Genomic DNA, 23491 nt, shown 5'->3' on the forward strand with positions numbered 1-23491 from the left:
GTGTTCTTGTCGAAGAATTGCTGACCATTCAGCTTTTTGCAGACATACTTTGCATTTCCACTATCGTTTGCCTTGCTACTGAAGCTTTTGACAAACAACTGAAAGCCGGACGATTGAGCAAGTTCTTTGCAGCGTTCTTGAATTGCCTTTTGAGATCCGTGAGTCTCGATCCCGATGTTCTCTCGCCGCTGCTACGCCACACCGTAGTTGCTCTTGCTACAGTCTGTCACTCCAATTGGTACATCTTGTCTCAACAAGCCAAGCGACCTGGCCATATCCAGCTCTGACACGTTCACCACGAAAGGAGCCGACCCGAAAGTGCGAGCTTTTCGTGTTCGAGAGCGGAGCATTCGGTCAGTGTATTGTGTGCCTCGTGGAACTAACGAGCTGGTGAGAGGAAACAGAGAAATGGGCTTGTAGCAGTGAGACGACGACAACAATAGAAACCAAGTCAACGTCTGTTGAGTGCCGTTGAATTTCCATATTAGATTAAAAAAATGTTGTTAGCATGCGCATCATATGTAGAATACTATACTATTTAATTTGAATATGAAATGAAGTACTATTTCATAACTACTGAGATTCGCTGACAATAGCAGTATTTACAAATCAAATCACCCGATCTCAGTAGTGACTTATGGAAATTGCTCACGCGTGCCGCCGGCACTGCCGGTGCACTTGCACATCCCCCAAGGGCCCTTCCAATGAAGATCGGACGGATTTGGGAGGTGTTCACGGATTTTCAAGTGGCAACATGAGAAAACCCCCAGGCATCGGGTAGATTTGGCATGGTGTCGTTGAAATTGAACGCGTCTCTGTCATAATCGTAGTACGACAGACCAAATGCAGCTTATTTCTTAGATAGAATGAATAAATACTGCACAGCACTGCAGGTGCGTCATGTTCAAGCTTAGGCTACCTCTTTGAGCTCGTAGATCTATTGGCGGGGTGGCTGAAACTTCTCGGCGCTGAACTCGTCGTCTCCGAAGGACGGCGGCGAAAGGGACTAACAACTGGAACGGGACGCAAGGTGGAATGATTCTCACCGGTAGGTGACGTACTCGTCGATCATGTCGAGGTGCTTGGTCTTCCTTTTGCAGTTCTCCCACATGTGCATGGTGAGCGGAACGCTCTTGCCAGACACGACCGTGCGGATAGCACGGCGGTCGTTGAGTGTGTCCGGAATGAGCACCGGCGGGATAGCCATGTGACGCATATGGCTCAGGCTGAAGCGCGTAAGCTTGGCTGGGTGGGTTTCGAGGATTCGTTGCTTGAGAGCGCGTACGTCTTCGGGTAGCTCGATGGCCGCGGGGTGAGAGTGACGACGGAAGCTCGAGCGCCTTGAGAGTCCGCGGGGAGACTTGGCAGGCTGTGGCTGCGATCGCTGGATGCGTGGCAAGAAATCTTGTTGCACGCCCATTGTTGCTGTGAACTCGACTTGGTAAGTTGTGGAATGCTGTTGCCGGATCCAGAAAAAAGTGACGAGGCAGCCGGGTTTAGCACCTCAAACCTTGCTGGCCAGCCGGGCACGCGAACATGCACCGGAAGTGGCTCTGCACGCGTTGGCCAAACGCCAGCGCAGAACCGACCTCGGCACGCTCCCTCTGCAGGGCATTTTACTTGTGCTCAGTATGGTAGGGGATCGGCCCTGTCCGTATGCCGCGCGGCCTTGCCGTGGAGGTTTCCGAAATCGTGATTGGACCGTCAGCACCGATGATAGGACGCCAGAGCACGGCTATGCGAATCTGAAGCTCGCCGAAGACGCCGAGCGAGCTGTGCCGCAAGTGATTCTTTGCCCCAACATTTCCGCCTGCTTCCGACGACGTCTGCCAGTCGTCGATGCAGCAACTTAAATCGCCTGCGATTGGTCCTTGCCAAGGACTCCTCCTTGGGACCGCACAATCCCAAACATGTCACGTTGTTGCTGAAGTTGCGCAAGCGACAAATTAGATTCTCGAAGGTGACAACAAACACAGTTTTCCTTTTACAGCAACGCTATCAGCGTATCATGACTGGTAGTAGTCTCGAGCTGTACCGGCTCCGGTGCATGTAATGGGCCGAATGATAAAACGTGCACTGTGGTGCCAATTCTTCCAGCAACTTAATTCGTCTACGGCTCTTCCATGCGCACCGCACGCAAGCACGCTCGACTCGTCGCGTTTTTCTCGACTGTCACATTTGCTTCCGATGAATCGGCGATGATGCCCGCGCATCGCGGGCACCTGCACGAGCGGACCAATCCCAAAGCGAGACAAGTGCAGCGAGTCTTTGCTGCTTTGAAGTTTGCTGCTTGGTGCGTGCGCGCCTAGAGCGGCGATTTGGCGCGGCCGGATTCCTGAAGATTCATCGCTATGCTGCCCAATCTGCACGTAGACGCGTTGGGCTTGGAAGGTTCCGGTATGGTACAGTCTATTAAACCTTTAATGTTAAAAAGTAGAAGCTATCAAAACCTAGAGTTTATTGTTTTGGCAGCAAGCTCTATTCTCTTGAGCCACCGCGCCGGTGGGGAGGAGGATCTTGAGGTGGCGTCTTCATCACCATCTCCTTCATGTACTCCAAGCTTATTGTTCTCCTAGTATCCTGCCCTTGATCCTGCTCCGCTTATGAAGGGGGCCCCATACAGAAGTTCTGTGGTGTCATGTTCTGTTACAGAACATGACATACTGTAGTACTACAGTACATCTACTACTACTACCTGTAGTACTACTAGTAGTACTACAAACGTTAAGTAACAAAGAATGTCACTGCTGCCGGTGCAGCGCACCTTTCCCTTGAAAACGGGTTTACTGTAACAGCCATTTGTGTTTTTCTGATGACATACCCAGCAGAGGCCCTGAGCACTTACACTACGTGTAACAGAAAATCGAGGAATAACCATAACCACAGAATGAAAACGTGTATTCACTCATGCTATCGCACGACATCACGACTCCTAACGTGGGGTATTACGGCGACATCTTGACTTGGCCAGAGTGCACCTAGCGTACCAAGCGAACCAGCGCTGCAACTCAGCAAACGAGTGCAAGCTAACCATTAAGCCAGAGAGCGCTCGTGTGCTGAAATGCGGCGCTGGTACGCTTGGTAGGCGAGGCGAGCTCTCGCGCCGGTGGTAGGTCGTCGCAGCGGTTGGCGTCAGGTCATGATCGAGAGTGTGGACATCGTACTGGAACGTGGACGGATTCTGGCTGGCCATTCTCAGGAGCTAATGGTTTGGGGGGCTGACTCCATGATAGCAAAATCTGGAGTGAACGATCTACATGTAGATCCGAGAATTTGAGGCCAATTAATTTGATTCACGAACACGAGCGCCGTTCTTCCGATAGTAGTGCGCTCATCCAATCTCGGAGTTTACCAACAGGTGTTGTTCATCCAAACATCGTGATTGCCACAATAATCTGAATTTTCTAAAGCAATCTTGCGCTATGGCCATGGATGATGCATCCATGGCCGGCATTTCATAGAACTTTATAAAGCAATTTTGCGCTATGGCCATGGATCATAGTTCATAGCGCAAAATTGCTTTAGAAAATTCAGATTATTGTGGCAATCACGATGTTTGGATGAGCAACATCTGTTGGTAAACTCCGAGATTGGATGAGCGCACTACTGTACTACGTAGTATATATGTAAGCGAAATTTATATACAAACGGATTCTAAAAACTAACAAAATTCCGAGCCCACATTCATGGCGTTATTTTCTTGCTATATCACAAAAAAAATAGCGAATAGCACTGTGAGCTTAAACTTTGCTGGTGTCTTTTGTGCATATGCAGGTGCATACTACTTCGAATAATTTGGCTACGCGAGCACGTAATACCTTACCTTACTACTTCGAAGTAGTTTGTAGTAATACTGTAATGGCTCAGTGGTTCTGTAGTCGTCTGTAGTGCTTTCACTGCTTTTCAAACGTGCGCGGCTTCATTATTGGATCCGAAATGCAACACTATCATAGAATTGTCAGCCATTTCGGCGAGTTGCCATCTTGCTGTAACAGGTGTGCGTCACGTTATAAATACTAAAACGTAGCACAGTCTACAGAGAGATGGCAAAACTTTGGTCAACCCGGATTATTTTTCAAGCTTTCGTGTTTAAATAATGTATATACGGCGGTCGGCGGAACCGCTGCCGTGGGTGTTTGCTAGTCTATAGTCTGCTGCGTCATTCTGTCGACATCTTTCTTCGCTATTGCTGCATACTGTTGGACGCTTGTACTATTGAATGCCAGCTGCGAGGCTCTCACCGGAAGAGCGTGCAGTGCAGCGCGTACGACTCGGAAATCTGCTCCATGTGATGCGTCCTACGCTTGGTGTTGTCCCACATGCAACGCGTGAGCGGAACGCTACGACCGGCGACAGTGGTGGACAGCGCGCGGTGGCTGTTCATCTCCCTGGGGATATCGACGGGGGGAACAACTCGCTTCTTCATGTGGCTCAGGCTGAAGCGCGTAAGCTTCACCTTATGCGTACGCAGGATCATCTCCTTGAGCTGCTGAGCTTCCTCGGGCAGAGCCTCCACGGGCACGGGCGCCTCGTGGTGGCGGTGCCAGCGCGAGACGTGGTGCTTGCCGACAGGTGAGCCCGTGCGGACCTTGGTCACCTGCTCCTGCATGCGCGGCAGGTTAAGCTGAGGCTGCACTCCCATGGTGACGGGTTGCGGGTTGTTAGTGAGGCTTGCTGTGGTGCTGGAATGTTGCGGAATGGGCCATCGAGCCTCGGCCGCCGAAAAGTGACGGGGCTGAACGTTTCCCTTGCGACCTTGACTGGCGCCCGAGTCACCGACCGACCGCTCCAGCGACAGTGCAACGTGAGACCCGCAAATACGAACTGCATGCGCACCACAAAAACATGTGAGGCTGCCTCACATGTTTTTGCCTCACTGAGGCACCACGCACCAGCGCTTTAGTCTTGAATAAAGTATGCAGCGGGAATGTGGCCCTGCGATCGCAATGCAGAGAACGAGCGAGCCCGAAGAGTATGAGAAATTGTATGTTGCCATCTCATCGGCGCGATTGGATTCCACCGCCAGTGCCTCGGCTTTGGTGCATGCGCCACGCATCGGAGCCGGGCGCCAGACTTCGAACGAAAGGAGGAGAGCGTCGGCGATGTCGACGACCTACACTCGGAGCCGGAGGCCAAGATCCGGCGTGCGCACGTCGACTGTCACAGGGAGTCGCGGACTGATTCAGCCACTGAACTTCAGTCTGAAGCCTCGAACGACCAGTACAGTATCATTGACTGGTACCGGTAGGTACATGTATGTACATGTACTTTAGCTACAGTACTCACTCATTGGCCTCGCGTCGGGAGTTCTCCGAGAACTTCTCGTGGTGCTTATCACTGCAGCGACACATCGCGCCGGAAGCATTCCACACAGAACTTACAGCAGTCAGCTCTGAACATGTATAATACCGGTAAAGGTGATACATTACCGGTAGTACGTTCCAGATCAATCCAGAACTTTAGTTTCTGGAATAGCTCAGGCTTTGGAATAAGAAATATCTTCGTCCAGAAATAAATTCCAGCGTTATCCAACTGGAATAAAGTATTGGAATATCGATCGGTAATCTTATTTAGATTTTAGCTAGATAATCGCTATATCAAGCCTTGCGTTATTCCAGACACTAAAGTTCTCTAATAACAGTAGATTACCGGTTCATGAATTCATCATCAAAGTACAGTCACGAGAAGATAATAAAATACCTATTTCAATATAAAGTAATATTTTTTTTATTTTTTTTACTGTAGCTCATGCTGAAGGCGAGCAAGTTATTTTTTCAGGTTTCGGTGGGCCATTGAACCTGTGTAACGGGATACAGGCCAATGTTACATGAAGTGTACTCTTCGGGAAACTTGGTACATGGTACCAGGGTCGTTCGCGGCCAACCATTGGCTGATGACATTGCTTCCGGCGGGCCTCTTCGTCCGATCTTGACGAGGCCTTCCGCATGGTCCGACGTATCGAGACTCTGCTGCCACGTCCGGAGCCACATTCGGCGCACTCCCAGTCGTACGCGTATAGTGCGTACTCGACGAACTCGACATACTCGGCGTATGGCTCCGGGGTCCGTTCGTACGGGGCCCCTCCGGCGTACGGTCTCGACCGCAGCCTTGCTGTTCAGACCGAGGCTTGGGTGCCTGCTCCGACACCCTCGTCGACGTCTGTGGTCGGCCCTCGCTTCGAGGAGTTGGGACAAGGTGGGTCTGCGATTCAGCACCTCCCTGCGGATCGTGGTACCGCTTTAGACGTCCAACGTAGAACGTCGGGTGCGTCGTCATTGACTTGGTCAAGTCGATGGTGTACGACGCACCATTATTGGCCAGGACTGCGAACGGTCCAATGAAGCAGTGCTTCAGCCTGTTGCTGCCGACAGAGCTTACAGTGTCTAGCGGTAGGTTCATCGTGTCTGAAAACTAATTCGCCCACTTAAGTTTTCTCTTCCATGTTTGTCAGAGCACTCCTTCTGTCCGTCCTGGGCCGCCGCTGTGGCATCGTGAACCCTGCTGATCACGCTCAGCTTGGTATCCACAAAGAATTCCACTTGTTTCCGCAGCGAAAGCGGTCTCACATCTGAGACCTGGGAGGAAAGAGCTTTCCGAGCCTCTCACAAGTTAATCACGTCAGTAGCGAGGTTTCGACGGGGACGTCCTCAAAGTATTTGGTTGACCAATGTGTCTGACCAAACCGTGTACCAAGCAGCACGCGACTTGATTGTTATGCGGATACCAGATGGGGATTACGCCGCGAGGGGATGGCTATGTGCGTCTGAACTTCAAGAAGTATTAAGATTGGCAAGTGCTGGTTTGTGAAGGCTGCAGAGACCGGGAGCTGCTCCGGCGGGAGTGTGAGATCTACGAACAATGGCTTGCAACTCAGCCTTCGGCAGTCGAGCGACCAGACTATCCAGAACCTCGTAGGGTGCTAGCAAGGCCCTTTGAAGATTTGCTAAAGAACTCTGAGGGTCGTCAGACGCGTGCAGAGCGCTGGGAGATGATCATGAACGAGTGGAGGTCTCTCTGGTGCCTGACCGGGGACACGGATGATGTCCAATTTTCCGGAAATTCTTTGGATACTTACACGACAGCTCACGGCGGAGGAAATAATGCGAACGAAGCCTGGGTAGCGCGTACACGCGATCTACTGAGCACGGTAAACGTTGTACATACGCCAACGAGTGTTTGTTTCGAATCTAGGGTGACGACGGGAGCGACAAGTAACAGCACTGGATCAGATGGGTGCACCAGTCTAGACAATATTGTCCCGGCCTTGCGCGCAGCCAAATTTGCGAACGAACTATCGGTGGCTGGTCCAGAAGACGCAGACGTTGCAATAAAGGTGATAAACACGGCACCGAGTGTTCGTTGCGAGATTGGAGCGAATGCCAAGCTGCCAAGCCACCAGTCATCCGAGACACTGAGCATAAGTCACCGGCAATATGTCGGCTGCCTGCGCCTTCAATATTGCAAACAAAGACTCGGCAGCTGGGTCAGAGATGGGAAACCAGGCGGTGAAGGAGTCGGAGCCAGCACCGAGTGTTCAAATCGAAGCGGATACAGACGCTGAGTCGAGGGATGAGGCCGTCGCGACTTTGGGCAAGACATACATGTCGGTTGCTCGCGTGTTAACAACCGAAGGAAATGAAGCAACGGAGGAGCAGCCTACGGCACAGTATACGATATCGACACACAGGGGCATGCCCCAATTAAACAGCGTGCCCGACGCGTACCGCTACGTTTTCTCGGCAAGCTGTACGAGCTGCTAAGGGCTTTGTTGAGAGGAGAACGTCCTCACAACACCCAAGCAAATTATGTACCACCCACACTATACTACTAGCACCATAAACCTCTCTTTTTGCATCTTTGGACAATTAATAACACTGAATAGAGTTTGACAGCACTCAAAGTGAGTGTACTGACACTGAAATCCTTAATTATTATAGCCATTCATTTAGCACCCAATCAAAACTCATCAGTAGCACTGTTTTAACCAATACCACACTAGCAAAGAGACAAATGTGTTGGCTAACTTTTAAAGACTCCACGCAGCTACACCCCCCTCTCCACCATCGAACCATTCCTCGCGCCTTACCCTGGACGGAACTTGCTGTCGGCCTGAACCAGGAAGACATCGATCTACTTCTGGGGTCATTTAAAAGCTACAAAATTGTAAAGAGCGACCATGTTCCATGCACTGTCTGCACCAACGCTGCTCCCCACAACATGAGAAAGCGCCTGTTACGCTGCGCGTGCAACGAGTGTAAGGCTGCAATGCCGTACGCTGGATGCGAGTGGCGCGGAAAGCTGCTGAAGTGCGAGCAAGAAGATCTCCTTGATCACTTCAAGGTAGGCTCGCACGTAAGTACTCGCCGGTCGCCTCGGCCACCCCGCATTACGCGAGCAATGCAGAGTTCTGCCCATGAAATGGCGGATCAAGGGCTTAAGCCAGCGCGTCTCCGTACCGGATTAATGCGAAAGTTTAAGCTTGGCCCCGATACGTTGCCGCCTCTAAAGGTCGTGCAACGTTTCGTCTACAACTACCTTGCTAAAACCGTTGGTGCCAACGACTACCTCGACGACGTGAGGCGTATGGTTCGCGAAACAGCCTTCACAGGCCAGGAGCAAGATTTCGATGCATTTTCATTTACGTGGAGAACGGAAGAAGAGGAAAGACCGTACGTTGGGTCGGGAGCTGATGCAAACCCGTTTTGGTGGGGGTGTCATTGAAGAAGCTACTGCGCCAGGCAGATCGAGATCCTGCGACGTTCGTCCTGCACATGGACGCAACGTTCAAATTGAACCACGTTGACTACCCTGTGTTTGTCGTAGGCATCACAGACTGTTGTCGAAAGTTTCATCTCATGGCAATTTTTGTGTCTTCGCAAAGGAAAGAAATACATCTTTCTGAGGCGCTAATGGCCCTTCGGAAGGTCTACTCTCAAGTGACCGGTAAACAACTAGCTGTGCGATTTGCGATGGGCAACGCCGACGACGCTCAATACAATGCCGTCGCTCGTGTACTCGGAGCTGATAGCGAAGTTAAAGTACTCATGTGCTTTTACCATGTAGCTGCAAAAGTGCATGAGAAGACGAGGAAGCTCCACCATTCTCTCTACCCTGTAGTGGCTAGAGGTGCTCATGACCTGCACTTTGCCGCCAGTGAGTTGGAGTATGAAGAAGTCAAGACACGAATGTTGAACGACTGGGCGCTGATTCCGGGTCTTGAGAGCTTCACGGAATATTTCAAGCGCCAATGGTCGATTTTGGAGGTGGCAGGTCTTCCATACTCCTCCAGCATTTGCTGTGACGAATAACCCTGTTGAAACCTCAAACGCGATTTCACGCTGCGTGTAAGGATGAAAATGGGCTCTCTGCTCCGTCAGCTAATGGCATGCTGCACTCACGAAAGCACCACTTCAAGATCATTTGGTGTGGACCCAGCACCAAGTGTCACCCTTGTTCGGCGCGCCAGTGCAATGAGAAAAGCCGGAATGCTTTTGGAGCCGCAATGTCTCCGCAACTCTATTGCATATTTGCTAAGCAATGCCGATGAAGGTGGAAGCGCTTCAACCCAGGTTGTCCGGGTTATCTCTCGCCAAGTACCCCGTGTCTTCAACCCCGAGGCAAAGCGTTCCCGCGAGGCGCTACCAGTCACGGCTCAGCTCGGTGAGCAGACAGCCAGAATGGAGATTGAAGGAATGCCTGACGGTGGCTGGCCTGTAAATACAGTGTCTTGGACGTGTCCGTGTCGTTTCTGGTAGAAGTTTGCGGCATGCATCCACACGTTGATGGCAAAGCACGTCTGTGGCGTTCACGCAATGGACAAGCGAGAGAGACTCGTATACCGTGGGCCACACAAACGTCAAGGTGCCTACGGTGGTAGACTTTCTGGGCCGCTTTGTCTCAATCCCCCAGCGCTGCAGATAGAATAAGATACAGCATTGCTTAATACATTTGTTAAGATAAAAAAACCGCATAATTGCTTTCCAGCATACCTTTGATTGATAGAGATGGGTTCCGTGCACAACACAAGACGACGCGTTTGGGAGGCCACCCCCCGCAATAAGAACGGCGAGCACCAGCAGCACGTACGACGAAGCTCCAGCGGGCACACTCCCAGCAACATACCACGATGAAGCAACAGCAGCAACACCGCCGGGTCGACGAGCACCAGGACAACCAGGCACCCACTAGCAGGGACGACGAGCACCAGCAGGACACACGACGAGCACCCAGCAGGCCGGGAGAACAACAAACAAGCCACCACGAACGCCCAACCACCAGTAGCGCGCACAGGGTCCAGCGACGAAGCAGCACGGGACAACGCACAGCGAGCACCAACAGCACACAGCGGAGGCAAGAGCAGCATGACGACGAGCACCATTAGCAGTGACGACGAGCACCAGCAACACACACGACGAGCATCCAACATCCCGGACGACATCATCCAGCACCCCCGACGCCAAGCAACCAGTAGCACACAGCGTCAGCGACGAGCAGCACGGACTGCACAGCGAGCACCTACAGCACACAGCGGTGAAAGAGCAGCAGGACGACGAGCACCACTAGCAGGACGACGAGCACCAGTAACACACACGACGAGCACCAGCAGCCGGACGACAATAACCAGCACCACGACGCCAACTACCAGTAGCACACAGCGTCAGCGACGAGCAGCACGGACAGCACAGCGAGCACCAACAGCACACAGCGGAGGCAAGAGCAGCAGGACGACGAGCACCACTATCAGGACGACGAGCACCAGCAGCCGGACGACAACAACCAGCACCACGACGCCAAGCACCAGTAGCACACAGCGTCAGCAACGAGCAGCACGGACAGCACAGCGAGCACCAACAGCACACAGCGGAGGCAAGATCAGCAGGACGACGAGCACCACTAGCAGGACGACGAGCACCAGCAACACACAGCGGAGGCGAGAGCAGCAGGACGACGAGCACCAACAGCACGGACAACAAGAACCAGCACCACGGACGACAAGCACCAACAGCACATAGCGTCAGCGACGAATAGCACGGACAACGAGCACCAGCATCAGGACAACGAGCACCGGCAGCATACGGCGGAGGCGAGAGCAGAGGACAACGAGCACCAGCAGCACGGACGACCGGGGGAGGGGGAAAGAGATGTGGAGGCGGGTACGGAGAGATTTAAGGAATGCTGGCCCTTCATATCTGTTAGAATTTTCGTTAGCACATTTGAAAGGACTGCACGATTTGTGGACAGCCCGACGTGTTGTATGAAAGCCTGCTCTGCTCTTACCTGGGTGCCCTGAGGATGATTTGGGTGTTGCATGTCTCTTTTGTGAGTGTTTGTAGGATTTCCTCTGTTGAGAGCAGGATTGATTGTCTTCCATGGGCATCGTCAATCGTGATTGTGATGAAAAAGAACGGGCTGGACATCCGGCTCTGCATCGATTACAAGATGGTAAATGCCATCACCGCAATCATGGAATATGCAATGCCGCTAGTCGACGATCTGTTGACCGATCTTGAGTGCTACCTGTGGTTCTACTCGCTATACGCTGCAAGTGTCTTCTGGGCGGTCATGATGACCTTGCGGGCACGTATAGTGTCGGCGTTTGTTTGCGCACTCGGACACTTCGAGTGGTTCCGCATGCCATTCGGGCTCAATAACGCGCCGATGATCTACCAACGCATGATTGACAACGCGTTTTGGAGGCTCGTTCGGCCTAAAGGAGGTTGGTTTGAATACTGCATTTAGCTAAAGAACAAGCCAAGGAACGTCGGGGAGCAGGCACCGAGATCTCGCTTCAAACGAAGTTCGCGGCAGACCGCGAAGCACCGGTGAAGGCCGACCCTAACATTATGTTCATCAACAGTCCTGTCGCTGACATGCTTACGAACGGGGGGCCAGACGAATCAACGCTGGTACCCTGTTTGGTCGACGGTCGTTTGTGGATGATATTTGCTTTGGTGGCGAGGATTTCGACAGCTGTCTGGTTACGCTGGACCGATTACTGGCAAGATTTGCACAGTGTCGTATCAGCATTAGTTTCACCAAGAGCATCTTCTGCCAGCCCAAGGTGGACTTTCTGTCGCATGTAATTTCGCCAGAAGGTATCAGGGCTGACCCAAAGAAGCTTGCGGCCATCACCAAGCTTTCGTTTCCAGCAAGCAAGCGGGGCATGCAGTCGTTCCTTGGAGCGCTTAGCAACTACAGCCGCTTCATCCAAAACTTTGCTGTCTACGGTGCGGCGCTGTACCAGCCGAAGGATGAAGACTTTTTTGCGGAAGGTGGCCTTTCTGTTGCACGTCGCTCCTTCGAGAAACTGAAGCCGAGTGTTTCACATTCACCCATCCTCAGGCACTTCGATCGGTCGAAGGAAGTTCATGTGATGCTCTTTGTGAATGAATGGGCGCTGAGCACGACGCTTATGCAAGAGCGCGAAGGCAAGTTAGACCCCGTACGATTCCTCGGCCGTGTGCTCAAGGAGTCCGAAATGAACTACCACCCAGCTGAGAAGGAAGTTTTGGCGTTACTGTTGCTGTTAAATATATGTTACTTTCAGCTGACAGGGAAGGCGCTACATGTCTATACACGATTCTCGACGTTAGAGTGGGTGCATAAATCGAAGTCTCTCTTCAGACGCGCGGTCCAGTTCGCAGTGCTGCTCTCGCAATGGCACTTGAAGGTACAGCGCGTTAAGGAGAAAGATGGCGCCTTCGCGCAACTACTTCAGTCAAGCATCACGAGTTTCGTCGACTTGGAAAACTCACTCGCGCCGGTGGCACCTCCAAGCAAGGGCTGACCGACTATACGAAGGGGCCCGGCGCTGCTTTACGCCAGGCTTTCCCGCAATTACTTTGGATCGTCATGTCTTTTGACGGATCAGCAAAGACAAAGAAGTACGGCGGCTACGGGAGCTGTTCATGGGTGTAGTGGAGCCTTCCTGAGTGGAAGATAGTGATTGCTGCAAATGCTTACCTCTCGGCCACCACGGTGAATGAGGCAGAGTACACAGGGATGATAAACGGTGTCAAGGCCGCTATTGCGCACGGTGCCGAGGATTTAGTTATCGTTGATGACTCAAGGCTCGCGATTCAACAATCACTAGGGGTGGTAGCATGCAGGAAGGAAACTCTGCTAGCGCGGCTAAATATCCACAAGGAGCTCGCGACCAAGCTTCGATCAGTGTGATGTGCGAGAATACAACGCTGCCGCGGATTCATTAGCCGCTGAAGCACTATAATCGAAGGTCAGTGGTGTGATCCTGGCCTAAACTCGCAAGTCGGAACTGGCGTCGCGGAACCGTATCATGGAAATGATCTACGAGCCGGACGAAGACTCGGTAGATGTTTTGTCACGTGGAGCAGAGCGTCAAGTACATGTACCGTCAGGCAGCGAGTCTTCAAAGTGGAAAACTTTCGATAATTTCGTGGTTGATTACAGCTCACGAGAATACGATTATGGTAATATGGCAGTGATGACCAGGTGATAAACTAAACCAAGAAACGCGTCAGGTTTGCAGATGAACACTCGGAGGGGGGTGAGCAAAGGCTCAAGAACAGCATGAAGCCCGATGAGAAGTGTCTAACGAGGACTCAACCGGTGAGGATTTGCTAAGCCATCCTCCCAAGACTGTGTCAGCGGCTTTTCCCGATGCGGAAGATGTTGACCCGGTAGCAATACAGCATGAGCGACGCAGACGGATAATGATGGCACCGGATGAGGAGCAGAGATGGTCAAACATCAAGAAGGTGCTTCTGGGCCAAGCGGATGAGCTGAGATAAAGAAGCTCAAGATGCCTGGAAGTATGCTGGCCGATTCGTGTTATCAGAAGACGGCGTATTTCACTATCTTGGCTTGAATCGCCGGTACGACCACGGTTGGCAAGAAGAGACCAAGATGCGGCTTGTGGTACCGACAACGATGGTTCAGGAGGTCTTACAGAACTGTCACGATGGAAGGTGGGCATCAAGGTGTGGTTAGAACATTCCATCGTGTTAAGCTCGATTATTATTGGATCGGCCTGTACGCTGACGTGAAAAAGCATGTGCAGTCATGTCCGGATTGTAGCTTGAGTAAAAGCCGTCTGCAGCTTCGTGGTTACTCACCTGGCAACGTACTAGCCGAACGACCATTCCAGATCGTCTCTTAGGACTTTGTCATTCCACTACCGAAGTCTCGCAGGGGCAACACTGCGTTGCTCGTATTTCAGAGCTCGTTCACGGGATTCGACATTGCCAAGGCTATGTCAGATACGACAGCGCTGAGTGTAACTCAAGTGCTTAAAGAATGTGTGTACCGACGGTTCGGAGCCCCATCATTGATCAGGCACGACCGCGACCCATGCTTCATGAGCGAAGTGCCCCAAGCATTCGCTGAGATGATGCAGTCAAGGTCACGAGCAACGTTGAGCTATCGGCCACAGCCTAATGGACAGCAGGAACGCTCGGTGAAGTCAGTGGTGGGCTCCGTACGAGTGTACGCGGAAGATCCACTGCAGCAAGACTGGGACGAAATCGCCGAGAAGCTGATATTTGTTATTAATACTTCTCAAGATACTACAAGGAAAGAAACAGCGTTCTACCTGGTTCACGGGTGGGATGCGATCAACGTTGCGCGCGATGTCGTCATCACTCAAAATAGGACTCGCACTGGCGTGGCGACGCGAAATCAATCGACAACACGAGATCGCCCTCACTATGGCCGAAGATTATCAGGCTGTTGAGAAGGAGCAACGGACCCAGAAGCATAATGGTGCCTTGAGTCGACTGGAAAAAGCTGCTGTACTCTAGTGAAAACGAAGACTCGGTGATCTCTTCAGTAGCTACAGAAGAGACAAATCGTCCTGTATGAGCCCCACCGAGATCTATTTTTGAGATTGGGAGCAGGGCGTGGCTGTACATGGAACGCGTCGAACCAGACTGACGAAGAAGTTAGCTCGTCGATGGCATGGACCTTTTCGGATCAAGCGCAAGGTGGAAGAACTCGCGTACGAGCTGGAGCTGTCAGACCGGAGCGGATTTCGCTTCTACCCAGTAGTGCATGTGTCGAGATTCAAGGCTGTAAACGAATTCAGCAGTCGACCGAAGGCTCGTCTAGTACCAGACGCGACTAATGAATCAAGCTTCGATTTCAACGAATAGGTGTTGCCCGAAGACAACTGGGAACCAGATCAAGTTGCTGGCGAGTTTGAAATCGAGGCCATCCTCGACGATAGAACACCACTATCGACGAGCATGGAACGTGCTGTACGCGAGTTCAAAGTCAAGTGGGCTGGTTACAAAGATCCAACTTGGGAACCAGCATCCAACTTGTCTTGCGGAGGTCTGCTGTACGACTACCTGCGATCTAAGAAAAGCGAGAACCGGCTGCAGATGGCGCAAGTTGCGGACGAAGACTAGCGTGACTGGATCATGTGTGAGCTGTCCACAGGGCGATGCAGCCTGTGGTAACATACGAAACAAGCTACTACAACAACAATTTGTTTATGTATTTGAAGAACATCGTGAACATGATTACACTTTGGAAGTGGATTAAGAATAAGAAGACATGAATGCCGACCAAAAGTACGACCACTGAAAACGAAACCTCGCTGGACCCCTCAACAGTTAGCTGGAATGTCGGAGAACGTGGTAACCGGTGGCGAGTTGAACAGGTCGCGCCAAGTCGGAATAAGCTCAGGTGTTGACAGAGCCGGATCGACGAATACGCTACGGTACCACTTACCACTTCAGCTGAAATACATAAAAAACGATATGTTAGCAGAATAACAAATAAACAATATGAGTATTATTTGTACCTTGTTCCTGCTTTGTACTTTTGATATTAAGAGTTGTTAAAGATCGCTAAGAACCGTTGCGATCGGCAACCAGGCCTATCTGAGAGCAGCGTTGTTCATATTCTTGCTAAAGCGTTTCGCTACGTCTGGTAACCGGAGCGTCATCAACTCGCAGGCCATGTCAACAGTTCATTCCGGCACGGCGCTATCAATTTTTGTCTTGCCGCTGGATCTCACTTCACCGTGATCTACAGGGGGTCGGCTCCAAGCTAACCGATTTTGCAATGTGATGGTGTCCGGCGTCGTTGTTGTTAGCCCTATTGCTGCCGGAAATATTACTTAAATAATGTAAAATAACTTTTCCACAGTAAAAAGTAAAACATGCATATATGATGGGTTTTACTCCGCCCCCGCAGCATATTAAATCATATTGCTTGAGTTTACGAATAGTTATTACAATTATTGTAGTAAAACCAAGCAATATGCTTGGTTTCCCGCAAACCACATGATTCGTCCAAAATAAATCCTCACATTTTGGTTGAGTAAGTGTCAAACTAAGCATATGACAGGGTTATAGTGACAACGGCAGCAATAGGGTTAAAACCGGATCCACTTCATAGAGAAGTGGCGCCACAGTGCGATAACTGGGACCAACCGTCTGTGTTTCCAGCAAGCTAATAATAATTTAACTAGCGGCAGGGGCATTTGCGACTGACACCGTCATTTGACGCGCTGGCAGAGTCGTAGTTACGAGAGCCGGTCATACGGATATTGGTATTGAAAAGGAAGGAGTGATTAGAAACGTATCCAACCGGGCGCTGGTTTGAACCCTAACCCTATTAAATGCTCTAGAACCAGAACCAGCCAGCACGTTAACACTTTCAAAAGCATTATTTTTCTTTTTATAACTCATATTGTTGCTGTCATTTTGCCGACATCTTTTTTAGGAGCTAAACCTAGCAGCCCGTCATCGTAATTGTGTGTGAAAGAAGACTCATGACCCACTAGCAATATTGCAGTACTTTGGGGGAGCGGCGATGATATCAATGCAGTGCGGCGCTCCACTGAGGATGGACAAAGACGTGACGGGTGTGTAGACCGATGTGAAGCAGTACATCAACTGATGAGAGACAGCGGTAGCAAGGACAGGCGGTGGCGGTACGGTACACTAGCAACGGATCAGCCCCGCTGTCTGCCTTGGGTGAGTTCAAGGAGAGAAGACATGTACTCCAAGAAGCAGCAAGAGATGACGGGTTGGCAACATCAGGCAGAGGATTACCCGTTAAGGTCAACGGTGGAGCCTCCAGGGGACTCCCGGGCGCAACTGCCGAAGATCCCAACGCAGACAGTCGCTGAAGCCAGGAAAAATGCATGAGTAATGTAGGAGAAATGTCAGTATCAGATTTGCAGTGGAAGAGCAGATCCGAGAGGCTAACATCACCAACAGAAGAAGTTTAATACCGAGCTAAGAGGGCTGGTGCTTGTACTTAAAGTAAAGCTGAGAATAGACTTGAAATTGACAGCAGCAAATACTTTAAAATGACCAAAAACAAACTGGATTGTGTTAAGGCCGCTGCACGAAGAGATATAGAGATATATATCGAGAGAACCAAGATATTATCGCATCTCGAGAGAGGTGGCTCTAACCAGAGGAACCAAAAGCGGTATGACGGAGACGAACACGACGCAGCATGGAGGAAACCGACAAGGCGGAGGCAGGCAAGATGGACGGCGGACTGAGTCCGGCACGGTGGCGACGTTCATCAGGACGAAGAGAGGCATGGCGGTTTAGCGGAGAGTAGCATGGCGGCATGACAGCGTAGTGGAGACCAGCACGGTGGCAGGACGGTAGGGAGAGTGACACGATGGCAGGACAGACGCTGGCATGATGGCGGACGGCATGTTGGATACCGCACGGCCGACAGCAATTAACGCCAAGATAAACACCTCGTCAACAGGGAGAGCAGTCCCAAAAAGAACAGAGCTCAAAGTGTGCTCATTGTTATCATTTAATGGATGCTTCTTAAACGGTGTATCTAAAACACATAAGCATATAGCGATAACGCAAGTGGCTGACTGCGAGTGAGTATTCCTGTACTACTTGGACATGCCGCCCTGTAAAACATTTCGCATGCAGGTAAATTGAATAGCCCGCAGCTGTACTGTAGCAATCATGTTGGATACCGAGATTGGACTCGTATTCTCGGACATGATATCGATTTCGAGGAGGTAGTGGTGCTGGCAAGCGTTTCACAACAAACTCTCGGACTTCATGTAGGCTTGATGAAACCATTGTTTCGTAGACGCTGATATCGCTATCCGCAACTTTGATCAAAATGCAGCGCCAATGCACCCCACCACAATTAATTGGCAGAAGAACGGTTTCGTTCAACAAGTCAGCCAAGACTTCCTATAGTACGTTCGTGTTGACACTCAACGATCCATCTATCATGATCGCATGTTTAGTTGGATCGATGTGAAGCACATCACTTCGTGCAGCAGATAGCGTCTGCATCACCGCAACCATAGTCCTATCTCCCACATGTCCTTTAGCAGCAATGTCCAAATGCTCCATCTACAAAACAAAAAGTCAGGATTAGCAAGTTGCAGCTGTATCTTTAGCAATTAAAAATGGTACCTGTCTAGAAGAAATTTGCATATCGCTCAGCCTTTCCTCAGACAAGAGTTATCGCTTGACTTGATACTCCGGGGCAATTGCAGCCGAAAAATTGATCCGCGAAATCCACGACAAATTAGATTCCAGTAACGCAAACTTTTTCGTTGCCTTGTGCCACTGCGTCACGATGCTGATAACCGACGTCGGATTTTTTTTAACTCCACTGACTTCGAGGACAATATCTTTTTTTCTGAGAGATTCTTCTTCTTTTTTTTGCAATGCATATACGTTCGAGCTGCACGTTTGAATGACAATCCAAGGGAGTAGTCGGGTGACTTGGCTTGGATCAAGCGGAGACTCCTTGGGCAATTGTTTTAATGTAGGCTGGGAGCTTGGGTGTGCGGCCAATCTGGAAAGGCGAAAATTCGAAGTCATCTGCTGCCCCAAAACTCGGGGATTTCTGCAAACAAACCTCCAAATATTTAATGCTCAGTGCGACCCGGACACTCCATGCTTCTTTTCACCCTCGCTTGCCAGATTGGTTTATCTTCAAAACCGACATCATCATTAGCTTCATTTCGCCCAGATTCTAGCGCCGCGATATCTTCGATGGTGTCGACATCGGGGGCGGTGAGTTCTACAGTGACGTGCCCGTTTTGTTCATGGGTCTCAGGCTCTTGGACATCAGCAGGAGAAAATGGCTTGGTTGAAACCGCTTCATAAAGCGCCTGACTCGGGTGCGCTTTGTACTGGGGGGATTTTAGAGCAAATCCAGACTTATTAACGGAATACGACATAATATCTGCGTTGGTAACTTGTCCGTCTTCTCGCAAACACCTGTCGTGATATTCAAATACGTACGATTCCATCTTAAACGGGCGACCCCCTCCTGGCCTACGAAACCGATCTCCAGTTTCGGGCGGAGGTCTATACGTATTTCAGGACTTCTTCTTCCAATTAAGTAGAGTAGGCTTCTCTCCTTGGAGCTGCTTCGCCACGCCCTTGACTTTCCGTTCGGGGTGCTGCTTCCACTGTTGTATCTTTGCTAACTGCTTCTTTATTGACCCCATGTTGATTGCGGGGAGGATTTTGGAGTAAAGATCCCCTTGCCATACGGTCCATTTGATCTGAAGCTAACTGTCATATTCGAACCGGACCGAGATTCGGTTATTTTGAACCAATTGTTGTTCACGATAAACTGACCTTAGCTCACAATAGTCGGACCTTCATTCACATTAAACCGACCATAATCTGACCAAACCCACATTCATATGACCTCTATTCACATCAATCTGACCTAGCTCACAGTAATCTGACCCAGTGCACATTTATCTGGCCTGTGCTTACCGTATGTTCATAACATGATGAATTGGTTCACACAACAATTTCACTTATTGACTTTCGAGCCCTCAAATTACGCTAGGGTACACTATTTGGAGTGGTAATATAAATTTGAGTGGCTTCAGGCTCCCCCTAAAAAAGATCGCTTCTCGGCGCTAGTGCTCGCAAGGCTGTACTAGAGATAAATGAGCGTAGCAATGTATTACATGCATTAGTATGCCACTGGCACGAAGTAAAAATATTCTACATGTACATATATTAGAAAGGTGTAGTATTTGGAATATTATTATATGAAACTGTATTCCTAGATAATGTATGAGCAAGGGTACTTTATCTAAGGCTTGCTTCGGATTGTATTGGAGAATATGAATTACTTTTTCGACGGAAGTAGAAAAGGAAGTCCCGTAGTGATGAAGAAATATTACGGTGATGTACGTCTGGAGAAGCTGATCACTCAGGCGAAAGGCAGTGGGGCAATGATACATTTCGCTTCCCTGCTTGAACAGGAGATGTGGCTGTGCCAAAAAAAACGGCAGACGACTATTTTCATCCCCTGAAGCTTGACGAAGCCGGTGATCGACCCGGAGCTACCGAATCAGATTTCGTACTTCAACAGACTCAGCGAGCTTTACAACAAGAATCCAAACGAGTTTGATTAATTTGTCAACTGGGTCAACGTTCGTGCAACATGAATATGTGGTCACATCATAATGCTTTGTAAAATCAAAACTTCCAACTCAGGTGATTTGTATAAAATTTTCGTGCAAAAATAAAAAAACGCCCTTTAATATAGGAAGTTCTTTTTGTGGATTCGTCTTAGCTGTGAATTCGCCAGCACCTTATAAATGCTTGGTGGTTGGTGTATGACTGTGCTTGGACATTCTCCATTCACACGAAAGCTTGTACGCAGCCCTATCATTCAATGGGAACATCGATCTATAAACGTACGTGAATAAGTGTTAGAATTTGCACTCGATCCGTAAGCCGAAGATCCACACTTGTTGAGTAAAAAATGGAAAGTGAATATTTTGTTGTCAGCTCTGCCTACTGCTCTGAGCTCCAACACTTACTTAAGCAGGCTTCACCGCTCAACATGTATGGGACCCGCATCTTGTTGCTTCTTGCAGTTTCACTATACTTCGTAGCGCCGTTAAGCTTAGCTCAGATAGCCGGGTCTCGTTGCCGTCGTCTCCCAACATGTCCATGGCTGCAACACAATCTCCAGAAGGAATTGAAATTCCAACACGCGTCCCTCGAAGTCAGAACTTCGATCACTACGGTTCACCAATGCCAGCTGCGGCTAGTAGACGCTTGAGACGCACTTTTTTTAAAGGTTTCGTAAAGGTATCAGCCGGATTGTCTTCTCCCTTCACCTTATACATCTCGATCACACCTTTCTCCACTTGTTCTCTGACATAATGCCATCTCAACTCAATGTGGCGAGTGCGCCGGCTATAGGTGGGATTTGCAGCCATGATATATGCTGCTTGATTGTCAATTCCAATGCGCAGTTTCACCATTTGTTGAGGAAGTATTTCTTGAAGTATGTTGCTCTCTGCAGTTGCTTCCATGGCTGCTTCACAAGCGGCCACATACTCTGCTTCAGCAGTGGACAATGCAACAATACACTGGCGTCTCGACATCCACGACACAGCACCACCTGCCAAGGTAAACACAATCCTGTAGTGCTCTTTCGAGTCTCTGGGTCATTGGCCCAGTCACTGTTACAATATCCTTCCAGGAGAATGGTCTTGGATTCATTTGACTGTCGCTTATACGTGATACCATAATCCACAGTGCCACTGAGATAGCGAAACACACGCTTCAATGCACCTACATTCTTGCCAGTTGGTTTAGCCACGAACCGACTGAGTTGACTCAACACGAACGCTAGGTCCGGTCTAGTGCTCGTTGCAAGATACATCAGCATGCCAATCGCCTCGCGATAGGGAAAACTAGTCTCTTCCTCATCTCCTTCACCATATGGTGCGAAGCGAGCGTTTACTTCCATCGGATTTCCTACTGTATGTGCTTCTCCATAACCAAATTTCTCCAAAATTTCACGCGTATACTTGCTTTGCTTAATCGTCACATGATCACTAGTCTGGTTCACTTCAACACCAAGATACTGGGTCAAAATTCCCTGGTCCTTGATTCCATATTCCTTGTCCAAATCCATGAACAACTTCACCTTTCTCTGCTCGTCGTTGGTTGCCACCGAGATGTCAACTACGTAGACCAACACAAGCATAATCTTCTCATCATCGTGCTTGTAATACAAACATGGCTCGGTCAATGAACGCTGAAAACCTCGCTTCATTAGCCACTGATTCAGCTCGGTATTCCACTCACGACCGGACTGTCTTAGTCCATACAACGTGCCCCTCAACTTCACACGGAAATCCATCGATTGACTTCACATACTGTCGTATACCAAGTTTTGCATTTAGGTACGCTGTATTGATATCTCCACCATACAGCTTCAGATTCAATGCTGCTGCCAATCCAAGCATCAATCGAAACGAAGACATCCGTGCCACCGGTGAGGATGTATCTCTGAAGTCGATTCCAGGTCGCTGATAGTTGCCCATTCCTACCAGTCTCGCCTTAAAGCGAATCACGTAGCCTTGATAGTCCGACTTGATATCATAAACCCATCTTGTCCTGATTGGTTTGACATCCTCTGGAACATCTTCAGCAGAAATCTCCATCAGAACTTCTTTCGCTCTCATTGAAGCCATCTCCTTCAACTCAGCTTCACGCCGAAAATCTTTATACTTTGATCTCATGGCTTCCCTGTGATTTCTGGGGATCTTGATGTTGTTAGCACGAATCGGTGCTCCATTCTGGCCCAATACTCGAGCCGTACTCTGCAATGCATTCACCACGTAGTCGTCCAGATAGTTGGGCCGTCGACGCTCATGGTATTCGCGTAATCCTGTGCGAGTTCGTTTTGGCAGTGGGTTTCTCAGCACACTCCTCCACCCGTCTTTCTTCTGACGATGTTTCATCGCAATGACGTTTGCCAATCAACTCTCCACATACACTTGCAACCGTAACAATATCATCATCCATCATCGATTTCTGCAATGTCTTCCAGTACTTCTTCTTCTGCAATGTCTTCATCATCTACCATAGAACCACACACTCCAGCAGTTGAATCACTCCCATCATCGGATGCTTCTTCTCGTGCCTCAGATTCGTACTCTGGTGTGGTCTTTTCTTCAGGTAGTACGCTCACAATAATCTCACTGCGCTGATCACTATTACCAGCAGTTGTTTCTTCACTTTGTATCGGAGCTTCATCAGTCGCACTATCTGCAGTCATAATACCAGTTACCGTTTGTCCACTCGCTGCAGTTGGTTCACTCGGCAAGGCAACCGTGACGACTTCAACAGTCGCAACACTTCGCCCTCAGGAGCTGCAACTTCAGGAGCTGCTGTAGTTCCTCCACTTCCGACGTCAGGAGCAATAGTAACTCCACCACGTTCTGTGTCAGCAGGAGCTTCATATTCCTCGCCTCCCTCGAGATCGACGGTCTCCATGACTACGGTCTCGTCACTTAGGGGCTGGTCGCGCTGACTGGTGCTGGTTCTGGGTCTGGTGCTTAAGTTAGGTTTAGGTGTAAAGAGCGCTGTGATTGGCTGCCGCCAGCTGAGGGGTAGGTTAATGTTACTACTTTGGGACAACTTGAGAACTTGCAAAAGAGTTGAGTATCCGGGTTCTATTTGGGCAGTGTGCGATTTGCAGGCAGCATTTTGCATTTTGA

At 49.9% G+C, this 23491-nt stretch overlaps 3 protein-coding genes across 3 annotated transcripts; all 3 read right to left on the reverse strand.

Annotated features, from left to right (window-relative positions):
• Positions 1-893: 893 nt before the first annotated feature.
• Positions 894-1420, reverse strand: PITG_10390 (uncharacterized protein; the record flags this gene model as incomplete). Its single annotated transcript, XM_002902145.1, has 1 exon — positions 894-1420. One exon carries the CDS (start codon positions 1418-1420, stop codon positions 1043-1045), a length of 378 nt encoding a protein of 125 aa, XP_002902191.1.
• Positions 1421-1913: 493 nt separating this feature from the next.
• On the reverse strand, positions 1914-3193 carry PITG_10391 (uncharacterized protein; the record flags this gene model as incomplete). The annotated part of the gene is made up of 4 exons (XM_002902146.1): positions 1914-1924; positions 2132-2409; positions 2950-2978; positions 3032-3193. 4 exons carry the CDS (start codon positions 3191-3193, stop codon positions 1914-1916), a joined length of 480 nt encoding a protein of 159 aa, XP_002902192.1.
• A 984-nt stretch (positions 3194-4177) lies between these two features.
• PITG_10392 (uncharacterized protein) lies at positions 4178-4809 on the reverse strand (the record flags this gene model as incomplete). Its single annotated transcript, XM_002902147.1, has 1 exon — positions 4178-4809. The coding sequence occupies one exon, from the start codon at positions 4640-4642 to the stop codon at positions 4238-4240; it is 405 nt and encodes a 134-aa protein (XP_002902193.1).
• Positions 4810-23491: the final 18682 nt, after the last annotated feature.

The sequence above is a fragment of the Phytophthora infestans genome, genomic scaffold, assembly GCF_000142945.1.
Source record: "Phytophthora infestans T30-4 supercont1.18 genomic scaffold, whole genome shotgun sequence".
In the NCBI taxonomy this organism is placed as follows: domain Eukaryota; phylum Oomycota; class Peronosporomycetes; order Peronosporales; family Peronosporaceae; genus Phytophthora; species Phytophthora infestans.